The 16,874-nt window shown below is 35.3% G+C and overlaps 1 protein-coding gene across 2 annotated transcripts; it reads left to right on the forward strand.

The window, feature by feature from the left end:
• The first annotated feature begins 2,271 nt into the window (after positions 1–2,271).
• LOC126588209 (non-specific lipid transfer protein GPI-anchored 2-like) lies at positions 2,272–5,702 on the forward strand. Of its 2 annotated transcripts, XM_050253282.1 has the most exons (4): positions 2,274–2,777; positions 4,916–4,969; positions 5,147–5,203; positions 5,405–5,702. In XM_050253282.1, exons 1-4 carry the CDS (start codon positions 2,426–2,428, stop codon positions 5,548–5,550), a joined length of 609 nt encoding a protein of 202 aa, XP_050109239.1. In that variant the 5' UTR covers positions 2,274–2,425; the 3' UTR covers positions 5,551–5,702. The 2 variants fall into 2 exon arrangements, with proteins under 2 accessions (XP_050109240.1, XP_050109239.1); XM_050253283.1 differs by lacking the exon at positions 5,147–5,203 and having other exon boundaries at positions 2,272–2,777.
• The last annotated feature ends 11,172 nt before the right edge of the window (positions 5,703–16,874 follow it).

Raw genomic sequence — 16,874 nt, forward strand, 5'->3', positions numbered from 1 at the left:
AAGCTCATCCTACACTTCAAAAAATCATGAATAGTGCGGAGTTTTTCAACTTACACCGTTGGTTTTGTGGTTCCTAGATCAGCAAATATGGCGGCAGACTTCACGACATCACCCAGAATTAATGCAGAGATGAGCGTTTGGTACTCGGGTGAAAAGACACCCATCTTCGCTGGTTCTATATAGTGATTTTGTTGGGTGTTTATGGGGAGAGGGGTTAGCATTTGATGCAACGTTAGTGTTCTTGTAACCCATTTTCACCATATGTATTTTGGGGAGTTGTCCGTTTCTTCTCCCCTGTTAGTCCTTTCTTGGACTTTCTTTGTGACTTTGGCTTTTGGCCCTAGTTAATATAATGCCAATTTATAAATAAATAAAACCAAAAAAATAAAATAAAATAAATAAAAAAACACAAGTTTGTCCCTCCTCTGATAATTTCTAACTTGGCCACTGTGTGTATTTATAGAGTATACTTAAAAATGCATGCACTAGCTATTTAACTTGTAAATGTTTGTTAAATGCTTGGGTTTATTGGCTGGACCTTTCAATTTCATTTATTGTGTAGCCTTTCACAACCTGTGTCTTTTGGGGCATCAACTTCCAACTGGCTAGCATATGAGATTGAGTAAACAGCCGCAGGCTTCCAGCTCTCTTGTGGGGCCTCCTTATTAGACTTTGGGTGATGTATCATCGTGTTTTGTTCTGTTTTGTGCTACCGACCGACCACCTATATCTAATTAATGTATTACCATCTCTTCCCAAATTCACCACAAAACAGAAGAAAACGTTGGTATCAAAACTAAACAAAGTCTACCAAATTTTGAACTTTGACACCAAAACAGAAGGCATATATAATAAGGTGATATATATCGTATAAGGTGGAACAAGTTTGTTATTTTCTTTTATCACATTATGCACGTATATATATGTTGATGTAGCACTTAATAATAAATATTGTTGGGAACCTAGCATGTCGGATACTTTTATTTTATTTTATGAACAAACGATATTATCTACATTAAAGGAGTGGGGGATTGAGTTAAGCCTTACAATGGACTACGAATAATGTGATTCGAATTTACCTTTGGAAAGAACCTGACCTAAGATCTCTCACTCTCAAGTAAAGAGGAATATCATTAGACCGTAATACTAAGTATCTTTATTATTCTTACTCTCTAATTAGTAATTAGTATAAGTAATGCTATGTAGATCAATTAGCAATTATCCAATTTGTAATTACTATGGTCTCCTTGGCCTTACCCAATTTGTAATTACTATGGTCTCCTTGGCCTTACCCAATTAGTAATTACTATGGATATAAAATAGGGTCTTAAGAGTCACTCAGTACTACGGTATGGTGCTATTCCTCTTCACTTGTAAGTGAAAGGTCTTAGGTTCAAATCTCATGAATGGCGGCTTCGATACCAAATTAGGTTACACATTATGTGGCTTAACCGAACTCCTCTTAGTGTAAAATATATTGATGTACTAAAAAAAGATCTTAAGAAATCACCTTGGAATAAATTAGTAATATGGAAAGTAGTCTAATTATTTATAAACACATGTAAAATTACTCATTTTTTAATGTGAAATTAATACTCTCAACAAAATCGATGTATTTATGTCCTTCAATTATTTTGTAACTTGCTTATGTGTAATCACTAGCTCGCAAATTTCATGTACCCACCACCTTGATTATACTATAAGATTGTGCAGTGGGTTTCAAGATGAATTTCACTTCTGAAGCTTGAGGAATTTTTTATACTACATTTATCTCTCCATGATTACAGCATGTGCGGTGCTCTTTTTTTTTTTTTATCTCGAAGTTTTATCTTACGTGATTTTATTCCCGAAGGTTTTTTATTGAGTCCCACGTCGTTATTGCACTACATCTACTGTACTATTTCTTTTCTTTGGATATGTATTTGCACTCAGAAAAATACCAAATCTCTCTAGAGTTAACCAATTAGGGTGATACATAATAACACACACATGTAGAGAGATTTTTTTATGTAGCGGTCAAGCGGCATACGTGCCTCAATATAAGTGGAGAAAATAATACATTATTTTTGTTTCTCTACTTATTTTATGACTAAAAATACCAGCTTGAATAACAATTAAAAAAATTTCAGTGTGAGTCCACCAAGGAGCAAAAGAATTGCGACGGTGAAATTAATGTATTGACAATATTAATAGCGATTGGTTTAGTTTGGTAGTCGTTGCGCCCATTTATTAATTTCGGCTTGCCCAAAATTGAGAAAAAACCCTTTCCCACTCAACCCACTCAGCCCAATAATATTTAACTTGAACCTCCTCCTCTGTCCTCCCTAAAAAAACCCCAAAAAACATACCTGGCTACCTCCAACCTCCAAACCCCCAAACTCCAAACTATTTTGTGCAGAAAAAACCAGAGAGCTAGAGCAACAAAATGGGCAAAGCCATTGTTGCTACCGGTTCCATCATGTTGTTGATGACAATACTTGTTCATGGCGTTTCAGCGCAGCCGGCACCAGCCCCGGCCCCGGCAACGACTGATTGCTACACGAGCCTGCTGGGGCTGTCAGATTGCCTGACGTACGTGGAGGAGGGAAGCAATTTGACCAAGCCAGATAAGCCGTGCTGTCCGGAGCTGGCGGGGCTCGTGAAGGACAACCCCGTCTGCTTGTGCTACTTGCTCGGCAACACCAGTAGCAGCTTAGGCTTTCAGATTGACACCAACAGGGCTCTCAAGCTTCCTACTGTTTGCAAAGTTGATACTCCCCCCGCTAGCACTTGCACAGGTATTTTATTATTTAATTAGTTTTTAATTATCTCTCATTCCGTAATTTATTATCTTAAGTCTTCGATGATATTGCAATGAAAACGTGCACCCATCTCATATCAACAACAACCTAATTAAAATTGATTTAACATTGTAGAAACCACTTACAAACTATAATTTATTTAATAGTAAATTGTTTGTTATTTGTTTTTTGTGATAGAATAATATATTTACAATAAATGAGTTAGGAGTTAGTAAATTGATATCAAAATTGTGTTTGAGCCTAAAATTTTTGTTGTATCAGTGAATATGAATATTACTAGACTGAGCAAAATGATATCAAATTTGCGATTTGAGCCTAAAACTTTTGTCGTATTAGTGAATATGAATATTACTAGTCTGAGTAAATTGATATCAAAATTGCAATTTGAGCCTAAAACTTTTGTCGTATCAGTGAATATGAATATTATAGATGGAGACATTTTTCATATGATTTTTCTTAATATAAACAAATCTTTTTTCTTTGGGGTTATAAAAAAAATGAGCTTGGAACATCCAAAAATGATGAATGAAAAACAAGGCACCAAATATATGTTCTCATTCACACACCACTATATGATTAATTAAAGACTGTATATATTCTGATGGTTTTATTCACTTGGTTACCCAAGTCTTGCATTCGACTCACGCGTTTATCAAATATAACAATAATTCTAACCCTCACTTAGTAGTTTGATTGATTTTATGGCGCTTCAATTTTTTCTTCATGCACTTGTTATTTTTCTGTTTATAAATTGAATAAATCAAAAGAAAGTTCAGAAACAAAAATAAGAAAACGAGTGGATAAGGTAAAAATGAATTAAAAAAGAGTGAAAAACAATAACCTATATACGTGTGATACATTTTCCAGTTCTTGATGAGCATTGAATAGCGGCATGATGCATGATGATGTAGGTGAGTTAGGGCTACCAACCATCCACATTTGAACGCTCCCATTAAAGCTTCCTACCAGCTAATTTTATCTCATCAATCATCACATGCATGTCAGTTTTGAAGAAATCAACAAAACACACTCACAAGTCACATGGTCTCTCTCTCTTCTTCTGCCAGCAACCCAAAATCATAATAAACATGCAACTTCAACACACTTTTGGTTTTTGTTTTTTGTTTTTTTTTTTTTTTTTTTTGGTATTGTGGGGGGCCAACAACTCTACCGTTGCTTATTGTCTTGGGGATAGGCAACTCAATCTACTCCCTTCGTTTCCCAAAACACTCCAGCCCACTCGGAAAATTAGGTTCAAGGCAAGCCCGATGGAGCAGTAAAGCAATAATCGTCTGGCCCAACGCCCTGCTTATGTGACGCAAGGATGACGTCAGCCATAATTTAAATTATTAAAAAATAATTAAAAATAAAATTATATATATATATATATATATATATATTATATAAATACCTAATCATGTTCTTCCACTTTACACTACATTTCAATAGTTTCAAATACTTTAAACCAATCTTTTACTATTATCCGAAATTAAAAATAAAATTATCTTTCATTATTTTATAAAATAAAAAATACTAATATGTTAATACGAATTTTCTGGGCTATTCAGTTAGAGGTGGAGATGCATTTAGGCAATTACTGTTCACTACAGGCATTCGTTTAAGAGGATTAAGTTGCCTATTGCCCAGAGGGGCCTTACTACACTGGAAGTGCTCTAAAGTTTAGGGTAATGCTATCCACATACGCATTTTTACTTCTCACACAACCTCTTAATTTTCAACCGTCGGATCAAATGAATTGAAGAAGATCGGTGGCCAAAAGTTAACAAGGGTGTGTAAGAAGTAAAAATGGATGTGTGAATAACATTATTCTAAAGTTTAATGCAAAATTGTTACAAGGAAAAAGAAAACCACTACTCCCTTTTTTCCCTTCCATTTTTATTTCCGGTCATTGATTGAAGAAAAAGGGTGTGAGGACTTGAGATTTCAAATATTGAGAAGAGAAATACAGTTAATTTGAGGGTTACTTTGTAATGTACTTTCATATCCTAAAAATTAAAAGTGGTAATCCTAAGATCCATTGACGTATATTAATTTAGTGTTGTGATTAGTGATACTAACCCTTTTTGTTATAATTTTTTTCTTGAATGATACAGTTCTGGGAATCCCAGTGTCTGCTCCCATAGCTTCTGAAGGGCCGAACTCTCCTGGTATACATTTTTGTTTTAATTCATATATACATATTTATATATGTATGTATGTATATATGTATGTGTGTATATATATATATATCTATGTATATATTAATTAATTAATTAGAATATAGATCATTCTTCTAATTAATAATCTCGTCTTTTTTTTTTCTTTTCTTTTTGTTATATATATAGATTTTGCGGAATCACCTCAAGGACCTGCTGCGGCTGCTGAAGGGCCGAACTCTCCTGGTATACATTTTTGTTTTAATTCATATATACATATATATATGTATGTATATATGTATGTATATATGTATGTATGTATGTATGTATATGTATGTGTGTATATATATATATATGTATATATTAATTAATTAATTAGAATATAGAGCATTCTTCTAATTAATAATCTCGTCTTTTTTTTTTCTTTTCTTTTTGTTATATATATAGATTTTGCGGAATCACCTCAAGGACCTGCTGCGGCTGCCCGTTCACCAGAAGCCAATAAAGATAAAAATGGAGCTTCGAGGACTGCTGACTCTGTTATTGCTCTCCTTGGTGGCTTAGCTATTGCAATTCTTCCCGCATTCTTCTGATTTTACTACATTTGCTGATTTATTTCGTTTCAAATTTATTTGAAAAATGTTTATTTAATCGATTGTTGTTGCATTGCCAGATGATATGTGGTTGTTATTGACTCTAATAAATATATATATATATATATGCTATATTTAGGAATTTTATTTAATTCACTTTGTTAAAGAGGGAGGAGGGATCATTGAGTTGATATACTTGCATTAATCTCAATCGAGGAAGAGTATTGGTTTGTGCACTCAGAGTTTAGTGGAGCAATAGAAACTTGGGTACATAGGTGAGTATTCTTAATTACTCACGGGCCACGGCTGTTTAATACCATTTAGTTTCACTTATTTTGAAAATTGAAAATTGAAAACTCGTTTGGTAATTCTTTTAATTTTTAAATTTTTTTTAAATAAAAAAATCAAAATTTGAAAACTGTTGCAAGACATTTATGTCCGTCTACTAATCAGTGATGGATAGGCCATTATAGTTGGTGATGGATAGACCATAATGTCTCAAATGAATAGGTTAGTCATTCCACAATTAACTGTTGTAACCGTTAGGCTGTTCATCCCTCAATTGATTAGGCAATTGATTCTCACTATTGAATTAGGGTATTTGTGTAATTTTTCAAGAAAGCCACACCACTATATAAAGGTGGCTATGCCTCACATTGTAACACCAAGAATTTCTCTAATAGAATTCTCTCATTCTCTTTCAAATTATTTTCTCTACAACACGTTATCAACACTTTTGCTCTTAACATAATTAAAACCTGAAGTTTGGTTTCTCTTACCTTTGTGGCAACAATCCTCTGAATTTTTTAAGTATTTCGTTTCATGATTTCAAGTTCATGTCAAACTCGAAATTACATGTGGAAACATTTCATGAAGCACAAATCCGATTATTATATTTTTCTATTGCTATGTGATTTTTTTTTTATGTTTATCATATTTTGTTTTATTTTTTTTTTCACTTTTACGAAACCCTCACTATAAAAAATCACCATGATGCATAACCCCTTTAATCTAATTTTATGCATATTAAATCGAAAACAATTGTTTGTGATTTTTTTATTTATGATAAACATCTGTATATAATATGGAGGATCTAAACGATGCCTCAATCCTTATTGGAACAAAACCCTAGCAACTTTGTTGTTAGTGGGCTTCCTAAAGTAAGCTAAACCCGACACCCAGAAGTATATCCCTATGCATTCTAGTCGAATGCCCAAGTTGGCTTTCCAGTCGAAAAGTCCAACCCGTATTCCAGTTGAATACAAAACCCGTATTCCTGTCGAATACAAACTCACATTCTAGTAGAAACCCCAATTTTCTTCCAGTCGAAGGCCCAATTTCATATTGCAGTCAAATATGCGAATAAGAGCCCAAAGAATTCATTCAAATGGCATAAATTGAATTAATTTGTTTTGAGTTTCAAGCTCACTTGACTTTAGAAATTTTCTAAGCCAAGAAACAACAAAACTTGTGCCTAATTGGATCCAGTAACTTATGCTTCACTAAGAGTTCACATCTTTAGTTCAGCCTCACACCCTTGAACTCTTATTCACCAAATAAAAACCTGAAATTTTCTTGCAAAACAACCCTTCAATCTGATTTTTTAACATACATATTCATTAAACCTGAAGTTTTAATCCACTTTTGTTATTGCAAAAAGGATGTCAAACTTGAACAAGTTGGACTTCACAGCTCTTGATATGTCTGGCGCCAACTACCTCAAGTGCGCCTAAGATGTCAAGATGCACATCAAGGCCAGAAAGTTGTACGGCATCATCCAATATGATGCTGCCAATGAATCCCAAAAGGCTAAGGCCCTCATTTTCATTCAGAAGCACATGGCGGAAGCCTTGCAAACTGAACTTCTAGCTAAGGAGGACCCAAAGTCCTTCTAGGAAGCTTTAGTGGACTGCTTTGATCACCATAAGCTCATTTTCTTTCTTCAAGCAAGAAACAATTGGCAGAATCTTCGCTTTCAAGACTTTAAAATTGTCGATGAGTATGGCTATGAAGTCTGCTTCAAGCAAGAAACAATTGGCAGAGTCTTTGCTTTCAAGACTTTAAAAATGTCGATGAGTATGGCTATGAAGTCTGCCAAATCTAATCGATTCTGAAGTTTTGTGGTCAGGTACTTATTAATCCACCCTGATAAGATTTTTACCAGCTACAAAAGTAGGGATCAAAATATGTAAAAATACTTGCAATAGTACAAGGTTATCATAGTATAGCAGCTCAAGCAAGGTCGTTCTTGACAGAGATTGAATGAATAATTTGTACCAAAATCAAATCTTAATTAATTATTTAAAACAAAGTTTAGAACAAGTTGAGTTGGAATTTAAAATAATAAAAGTGAATTTAATTAAAATAATTAAATAAAGAAAGAAACCCTAAAGAAACAAAAAAGATCAAGTATAAAATACATTAGTGTTCCGTCGTCACCATAACAATGCTATGTAGTCTTACCAATTACTTATGAATTTCACATGCAACTTTGCACGTTAGGTTTTTCTTATGCATATTCTCCTCGTGATATTAAGTAAGAACGTATATCTAACATGCAATCCGTCTGTGATATTCAGATCAAATGTATACATGCAAGACTCATTAAGTTTTGTGAAAACCTTTTGAAAAACCATGCAATCCTTAAGAGCGTGATATTCACCTTAAGTGAAATTACAATTATCAATCACAAGAAGCCCTACTCAATCCTTCGGTGATATCCGAATTGTATCTGATTACTTATCTAAACATCCTAATGGTAGCTAAGCATTAAGATATAGAGACAGTTTAAACACAGTGATTAATAATTCAAAGTACACTTGCATAATATCGTAAGCAATTAAATAAGGACTACATATTCGTGCTAAGGCTGATGGCTTCGCCTTGGCAAAAGAGATTATTTATGAACAACCATAAAGTAAAATATCATTAAGAACATAGATATAAAACACTTTGGAAATAAACTTGAATCATTAAAAGCTCTCTAAGCCGAGTTCTCCAAAGTAGTGCGTAGAAAACCCTAATGGCTAATCATCCTTATTTATACTACTACAAAATAAAATCCATCCTAGAAAAGGTCTTAGAATAAATCTAGAAATTAAAATATATTAAGAAAACTAGGAAACAATCTCCCAGTCAAACATGGAGAAATCTGCCAATAAACTGATCAGCCACGTTCTAAGCTCAAAACAGCTCCAAAACAAGCCCAAGACAACTTATTTTAAAGATTAAGATGTCCTAAACATATCTCCAGAGGTACTCGAACCCAAAAAATGCCATCGTGGCCGCCATGCCATCATGGCCGCCAAAAAAGTATAAGCCCAAAACGGCACTTTCATAGTATCACACGTTGATCCTTTATTTCATCACCATAAATTAAACGCTTGGTAGGAAAACCTGAAACTTTGACACAAACAATCAGAGAGACTCATGAACATCCTCCAATTGAAACTCCAAAATTCTACTATTTGATCACTTTTTTATTAAGAGGAAGTCACAAGTCCTACATTTAAAATATAATATAAAGTATCAAAATTTCACCAAATAATAACCAAAATATACTAAGAACAGGGTAAAATATATAGTATGAAATTGACTTATCACACCCTTAATGCCTCTAACATTGTGCTCTAGTAGCAGTACAAAGAGTGGAGCTATCAAAGGTCCTCGCACCTCATAGCAGTTCTACTTCTAGCTGAGAAGAGTAACAACTTGCTGATGAAAAATCATAATTCTTGACCTACTGGTTCCAATGTCATTCCATTGCCAAAAGTCAATGTGAATGTTTCCAACGAAAGGAAAAAAATTGAATCAATGAGACGGGCTAGTTATCCCAAGGTTCGTAGAACAACAAGGGGAACGACAAGTAAAGTTTGAACCAAGAGTCCTAACCTCACAAGAAATCTAGGAATAACAGTGATAAGGTCAGTCGTCATGAACCAAAAAACAAACTGAATCTTTGCTCTTGCTCTAGTGGAACTGATAACTGGCATCGCACCCGTCGTACACCTGTCAATGTTGTTGATCGCTATCATAACCGTCGTCAGAGGGAAGCCAACCTCATTGAGCATGACAACATGATATGAAGTTGTCCAAGATTACACAACTTTCATCGTTTCGGATTTCATGGAGCGGGACGGCTATTAATGGATTGGTGTCATATCGCCAACTTAGAGTTTTTCATAATGTTTTTCGGATAATTTCTATTTTATTTTCATATTATTGGGCTATTTTGGGCAAATTATTGGTTCTTAACCCCTTATGGTTATTGTTTTGTTTCTTTTGGAAATTTTGTTCTCAAATAATTTAAGTTAATAAAGTTTACGTTAGAAAACTTGTTGTGTGACTCAACTTAAATTTTCGTAGGCATGTTCCTTGAAGTTAATTGTCTAGCAAATAGTGTTACCACACACATTGTTTTACATAACATCGTTTATTTTCTCAACTTCATGTCTATTGAACCCTCGGTGACAACAATATGTGGCCCAACGTCATTAACAGAGGGGCGTGGCATGGTACTTTGCTAACCATTGATGAGGCCTTATATTCTTCTCATTCTGATCAACCATTGTTGAGTTTTAAGGACATTCGAGCTAACAAATTTCATTGTGAAACCATGAAAGAAAATGGGGTTAAATATCTTTGCACCACTTTAGCTTCATATGGCCGAAAGCTCATCTTTAAGAAGTTAAAAGTACTCTCGTCGAGTCTTTATAAGACAACTATGAGCCAGATTTCTTATATTTACACGTATTTGGGTGTGTTGTATACGTGTCGATTGTACCACCACAATGTTCCAAAATGGGCCCCCAACGGAGAAAAGGGATTTATGTCGGTTACATGTCCCCTTCCACCATCTATTACTTGGAACCCTTGACGAGAAATCTATTTACCGCCCGATTGGTGGATTGTGACTTTGATGAGTCAACCTTCCCATCGTTAGGTGGCTTTGATGAGTCAACCTTCCCGTCGTTAAGGGGAGAAGGTCACACTCATGTTCCCAAAGAACGTCGAGAATTGACGTGATTTGCTGCCACTTTGACTCATCTTGATCCCCAAACCGTACAATGTGAAACCAAAGTGAGTAGAATCTTAGATCTTCAGAGCGTTGCTTAGAATATAGATCTAGCGACAATCATAAGATCATACATTCCTTCTACAAATGTCCTTGCAAGGATTGATATTCCTAAAGTCGTCCTAATTGAACGTCGTGTTCCTGAAGAACATGTCGCTCCTGATGAATAAAGAATAATATTGGCAGCTAACCAGTGTAGTGTCCCCTTCCTAAATAGAGATAGATCCATTGGTTCGAATGACAAGCTTCCCCGAAAAAGAAAAGTAATGGCACATGAAGACATAGGGTTAGTTATCCCAAGTGTTGGTCCTTCTGTCACTACCTCGTCCGTTCCACAACTTGATATTGTTCTGGATTATGGGAGTGTCTTAGTTGTAGGACCTAAAAATCTGGATCCCAAGAAGTTTGTTATGTCTATCAACTATACTTGTCTTGAAGACATGTGAGAATGTAACAAGACCATCATCAATGATGTATTTTCTTATACGATGGCCACCGATATGGTCGCCAATATAGTAAAAAAATGATGACATCGGACCACAATCTGTTGTTGAAGCACAACGACGATTTGACTGGCAAAAATAAGATGAGGCAATTTAGGTCAAATTTGATTCCTTAGAGAAACATCACGTGTTCAAACCAGTTGTTCCAACACCCTCAGACGTAAAACTCGTAAGCTTCAAATGGGTATTCGTAACGACGCGTAATGAGAATAATGAGGTCATACATTATAAGGCAACCTTATGGCACAAGGTTCCTCACAACGTGCTGGGATTGATGATGATGAGACTTATTCTCCCTTAATGGACATTATTACGTTCTAGTTCTTAATTAGTTCGGTAGTTTCGAAGAACTGAGTATGCAACTTATAAACGTGGTCACTGCGTATCTTTATGGGGATTTAGATATAACAATTTATATGAAAGGCCCAGCATGACTGGTAATACCTGAATCAATGTGTTCCCAACCATGGAACACGTTTTCATTTAGGTTGAAGCGTTTGTTATATGGTATGAAGCAATCTAGATGGTTGTGGTACAAATTCCTAAGCGAGTACTTGATCGGAATGGGATATGTAAACAATGAATTGTGCCCATGCGTGTTCATTAAGACCACCAATTGTAGTTTTGTGATAATTGTAGTATATGTAGTTACATGAACCTCATTAGAACTACAGAAGATATCCAAATGACTGCTACAAACCTGAAGAAGGAATTTGAGATAAAGGATCTTGGTAAGACTAAGTATTATATCGGCCTGCAGATTAAGTACCGTGAAAACAGGATCTTAGTCCACTATTCAAGTATAATCAGAAAGTGTTGCGTCAATTTAACTTCTTAAAAGCAAAGTCAACTAGTACTCCGATGGTCGTTTGATCTTTGGATCCTACAAAAGATCATTTTCGTCCTAAGGAAGATGACGAAAAGATGCTGGGACCAAAATTTCCCTATCTTAATGCGATTGGAACTTTGTTATACTTATCCTAATGTATTAGACTAGACATCTCGTTTGCAGTGAGTCTCCTAGTGAGATAAAGTTTTGTGCCAACATGTCGATAATTTAAAGGTGTTGCGGATATGGGCATGTTTTATACCTACGCATTCTAGAAGTCTAATGCATTACTTGTTGGGTTTGCTGATGTTAGGTACTGATCAAACCCACACAAGGCACGTTCCTAGACGGGCTATGTTTTTACTGTCGTAAACACCGATATATCTTGTGACTGTCGCTAGATCAGTAAAGGCATCAGGCAGATTCTGAGTAATGCTCTGTAGATCTAGAATTCTACGCACTTCACTTTCACATTGTATGGTTCAGGGATCAAGATGAGTCAAATGTATTCAACATAAACTTTGTGGCATTATCAAGTCTTATATATTTTATTGGATATTCCGAGTGATGTGCCATCAACTTAATGATATGGGAAAACGTCTTGCAAATGCAACATTCCTTGTGAATAATAGGGCGATGTGTGACCATCGAGTCGATGCATCAACCAAAACCATAGAGCATGGTGGTTGAATCAGTCTACAAATATCTCCTTGGATCCTTTCCAAGAAAGTTGTGTGCTCTTTAGAGCTATTTATATAGAACAGCTTATGGTCGGCTCTACCTACCGAATAAGCTTCACAGGGTATGGTTGACTGGATCACGTATCTCATATTTCCTAATGGATTACCATATGATGCACGAAGTATACAACACATCATATCCCTTATGAGGTATCCAAGATGATCGTGCCAAAGTTGGAAAGTGCTCGAGCCAATTGGCTTCGGGCAAATGACTAAGTTTGCCTTGATCGTTCAGATAGTCGTCTTATAAAGACCCGGTGATGGTGCTTTCAACTTCTGTAAGTTGCGCTTTTAGCAGCATGAAATGGAAGTGATGCAAAGATATTCAATGCCATCTTCTTCCATAGTTTCATAATGGAATTTGTTAGCTCGAATTCCCTTAAAACTCAATAATGTTTGACCGGAACGAGGATAATATAAAGTCTTGTTAATGGTAAGCAAAGTACCATTAGGCAACACGAGTTGGGCTTTGCCATGCCCCTCTATCAATTGTGTCAGGCCACTAATTGTTGTCACCGAGAATTCAGTAAACGTGAATTTGAGGAAATAAACACGGTTACATAAAACAGTGTGTGGTAGCAGTGCTTGCTAGACAATCAACTTCATGGAACATGTGTATGAACATTTAAGTTAAGTCACACAACAAGTTTTCTAGAGTAAACTTTACTAACTTAAATTATTTGAAAAAAAAAATTGTAAAAGAAACAAAACAATAACCATAAGGGGCTTAAGAAGCCAATAATTTGCCTAAAATGGCCCAATAATGAAAAAATAAAATAGAAATTATCCAACAAATATTATGGAAAATTCTAAGTTGGCAACATGCCACCAATCACATCCATTAGTGGCTATCTTACTCCATGAAATCTAAAATGGCTAAAGTCATATCATTCCAAACAACTTTAATTTTCATGTTGTCATGATAGAAGAGGTTGGCTTGTATCTTACAACAGTTATGATAGCGATCAACAACATTGGCAAGTGCACGACAGGTGCTAGCCCAATAATATGTTCCACCACTGTAGAAGCAAAGATTCAACTTGTTCGTTGGTTTAGGAAAACTAGCCTTATCATTGTTGTGCCTAGACTTCTTGTGAGGTTGGGACCATTGGTTCGAACCTTGCTTGCCTTTCCCCTTGTCGTTATTCGGACCATGGGACGACTAGTCCTTCTTATTGACTAAGTTCCATTTACTTCCCTTGGAAGCATTCACATTGACTTCTGGAAATGGAATAGTATTGGAACCAGTAAGTCAAGAATTATGGTTTTCCATTAGCAGGTTGTTATTCTTCTCAGCTAAAATAAGATCTTATGCGAGGTTCAGGAACCTTTGATAATTCCACTCTTTTTACTACTACTGGAGCACAATGTTAGAGGCGTTAAAGGTGGAATAGGTCTTCTCCAGTAGGTTGAAATCAGGGAGTTCCTGACCATAGAACTTCAGAATTGACCAGATTCAACATACTTCAGAGACATACTCATTGACAGTCTTAAAGTTCTGGAAGTAGAGATTGTACCAATCATTTCTTGCTTGAGGCAAGAAAATTAGCTTCTGACGATCAAAGCAATCCACTAAGGGCTAGTTTGAGATTGTTGTACTTTAAAAAAAAAAAATTGCTTCTGCTATGCTTTAAGAATAATTAACTACAAAATAAAACAATTGAGCAATTGATAAATTGTTTTTTTTTAGTGTTGTGAGTATGAAAAGCAGTGTAAAATCGTTTGTTAAATTTTAATATAAAAGTAATATAATTGTATATAGTGAAAAAAATGGACATAATAGTGTGGGCGATAATGGCGACGAGGGCATTGGTTGTGATGGTGGTGGTGTTGATGCTAATAAAGGGGTATAATGGTTGGGCTGCAGAGATAAAAATGTTGGTAGGGGGACAACAATGGCGATGGTGACAGTTGTGGTAGTAGGAGTGACGAGTATAGTTGCGGTGATGGTTGTAGTGGTGGTGGTAGTGGCGTGATTGTGGAGTGGTGGTGGTGGCAACAATGGTGGTGGTAATGGCAATGGTGGTTTCAGAGGTTAGGGTTTGTAGTGGTAAGTGGTGGTGATCACTTTGTTCTCCAAGGATAAAATATGCGTAGAAGAATAATAATGTCATTTTTTAAAATTAATAAGCATATTACATAAATTAAAAATATTTATTAAAGGCTGAACTCCGCTTTTTTCATTAAAGTAGCTTTAAAAAGTAACCTATAGGTTGCTTTTAGAAACTGCAGTATGGAGGCTGCTGCTTTTAAAATAAGCAGGATATTTTATTTTACCAAACACTTTTTTACTGCTTAATTTTAAAGTGAAGCAACTTTTGGTTAAAAAAGCAATGCCAACATGGGCCTAAGCTTCCCATAAGGACTTTGAGTCCTCCTCGGCCAGAAACTCAGTTTGCAGGGCTTCCACTGTGCTTCCGAATGAAAATGAAGGCCTTAGCTTTCTTGGACCCATTGGCAGCATCATCTACTATAGCGTTAGATAGCTTCTCGCCCTGAGGTGCATCTTGACATCTTGGGTCCACTTGAGGTAGTTGGTGCTAGAGATATCGAGAGCAGTGAAGTCCAACTTGTTCAAGTTTGACATCTATTTTGCAAGAAAATGGTGGATTAAACTTCACGTTAATCAAAATGGATGTAAAAAAATCGAATTAAAGGTTTGTTTTGCAAGAAAACCTTCAGGTTTTTATTTGGTGAATAAGAGCTTAAGCTGTGAGCTTGGACCAAAGATGTGAACTCCTAGTGAGGCACGAGCTCAAGTTTTGTTATTTCTTAGCTTAGAAAATTTCTAAAGTCAAGTGAGCTTGAAACTCAAAACAAATTAATTTAATTCATGCCGCTTGAATGGATTATTGGGCTCTTATTTGCATATATGACTGGAATATGAAACCAAGCTTCGACTGGAAAGCAAAAATTGTGCATTTGACTAGAATGCGAGCTTTGTATTTGACTAGAATGCGAGTTTTGTATTCAACTGGAATAGGGGTTGAGCTTTTCAAATGGGAAGCCAAATTGGGCATTCGACTCGAATGCAGAGAGACACATTTCTAAGTGTTGGGTTAGGCTTACTTCTGCAAGCCCACTAACAACAACGTTGTTAGGGTTTTGCGGCAATAAGGATTGAGGCATCACTTAGATCCTCCATATGATAACACATGTTTATCATAAAAAAGAATCACAAACAACTGGTTTTGATTTAACATGCATAAAGTTGGATTAAAGGGCTATGTATCATGATAATTTTTTGTATCGTGAGGGTTTCAAAAAATTGCAAAAAATAAAACGATATATGATAAACATAAAAAAAATACATAAGCAATAAGAAAATATTATAATCGGGTTCATGCTTCATGAAATGTTTCAACATATAATTACGGGTTCAACATGGACTTGAAATCATGAAACAAAATACCTACTCCAATCGCAAAGATGATCCTACTTTCAAAATTCAGAGGATTGTTGTAAAAAAAGTGAGAAAATCCAAATTGCAGGTTTTGAATCCGTTAAGAGCAAAAGTGCTAATAACGTGTTGTAGAGGAAAATAACTTTAGAAAGAATGAGAGAATTCTATTAGAGAAATTCTTGGTGTGTTACAATGTGAGGCATAACCACTTTTATATAGTAGTGTGCCAATCCTGACAAATACCCCTAGTTCAATAGTGAGAATTAATTGCCTAATCAATTGAGGAATGAATGGGCCTAACGATTACAGCAGTTAATTGATGAATAAATTACCTATTCATTTAAAGTATCAATGACTATTCATTTGAAGTATCAATGACTATTTATTTAAGGTATCAATGGCCTATTCATCACCAATTAGTGGATGGACATAAATATCTTGCAACAAAAACTAAAAAATAAAACAATTATTAGCATTATTATTATTATTATTTGGTCGAAATAGCACTCCATTAATGCAAGGGAAATTACAATTTGTGAAAGATAAGCCTAGGTCCAAACAAAACAAAAAACCTTACATAAAACAAAGCAAGAAATAAAAGATAAAACAGACCCAAGCAAAGTAGAGCTACAATCCAAAACACAAAAAGAGGCTCATACATCTTTAGGCCCGTAGGCAACAAGAAGAAAAAAACAACAAAAAACCTAATCTTCAACATCTAAATAACCGCCGTTTGCACTACGAAAAAAGTCATCGCTCTAAAATGAAAAGAGTA

Source organism: Malus sylvestris, chromosome 11, assembly GCF_916048215.2.
Source record: "Malus sylvestris chromosome 11, drMalSylv7.2, whole genome shotgun sequence".
Classification (NCBI taxonomy): Eukaryota; Viridiplantae; Streptophyta; class Magnoliopsida; order Rosales; family Rosaceae; genus Malus; species Malus sylvestris.

Coding starts and splice junctions, on each gene's coding strand:
- LOC126588209 (XM_050253282.1), top strand. CDS start 2,426: ATGGGCAAAGCCATTGTTGCTACCGGTTCCATCATGTTGTTGATGACA. Junction 2,778..4,915: donor CCCCGCTAGCACTTGCACAG/GTATTTTATTAT, acceptor TGAATGATACAG/TTCTGGGAATCCCAGTGTCT. Junction 5,204..5,404: donor TGAAGGGCCGAACTCTCCTG/GTATACATTTTT, acceptor TTATATATATAG/ATTTTGCGGAATCACCTCAA.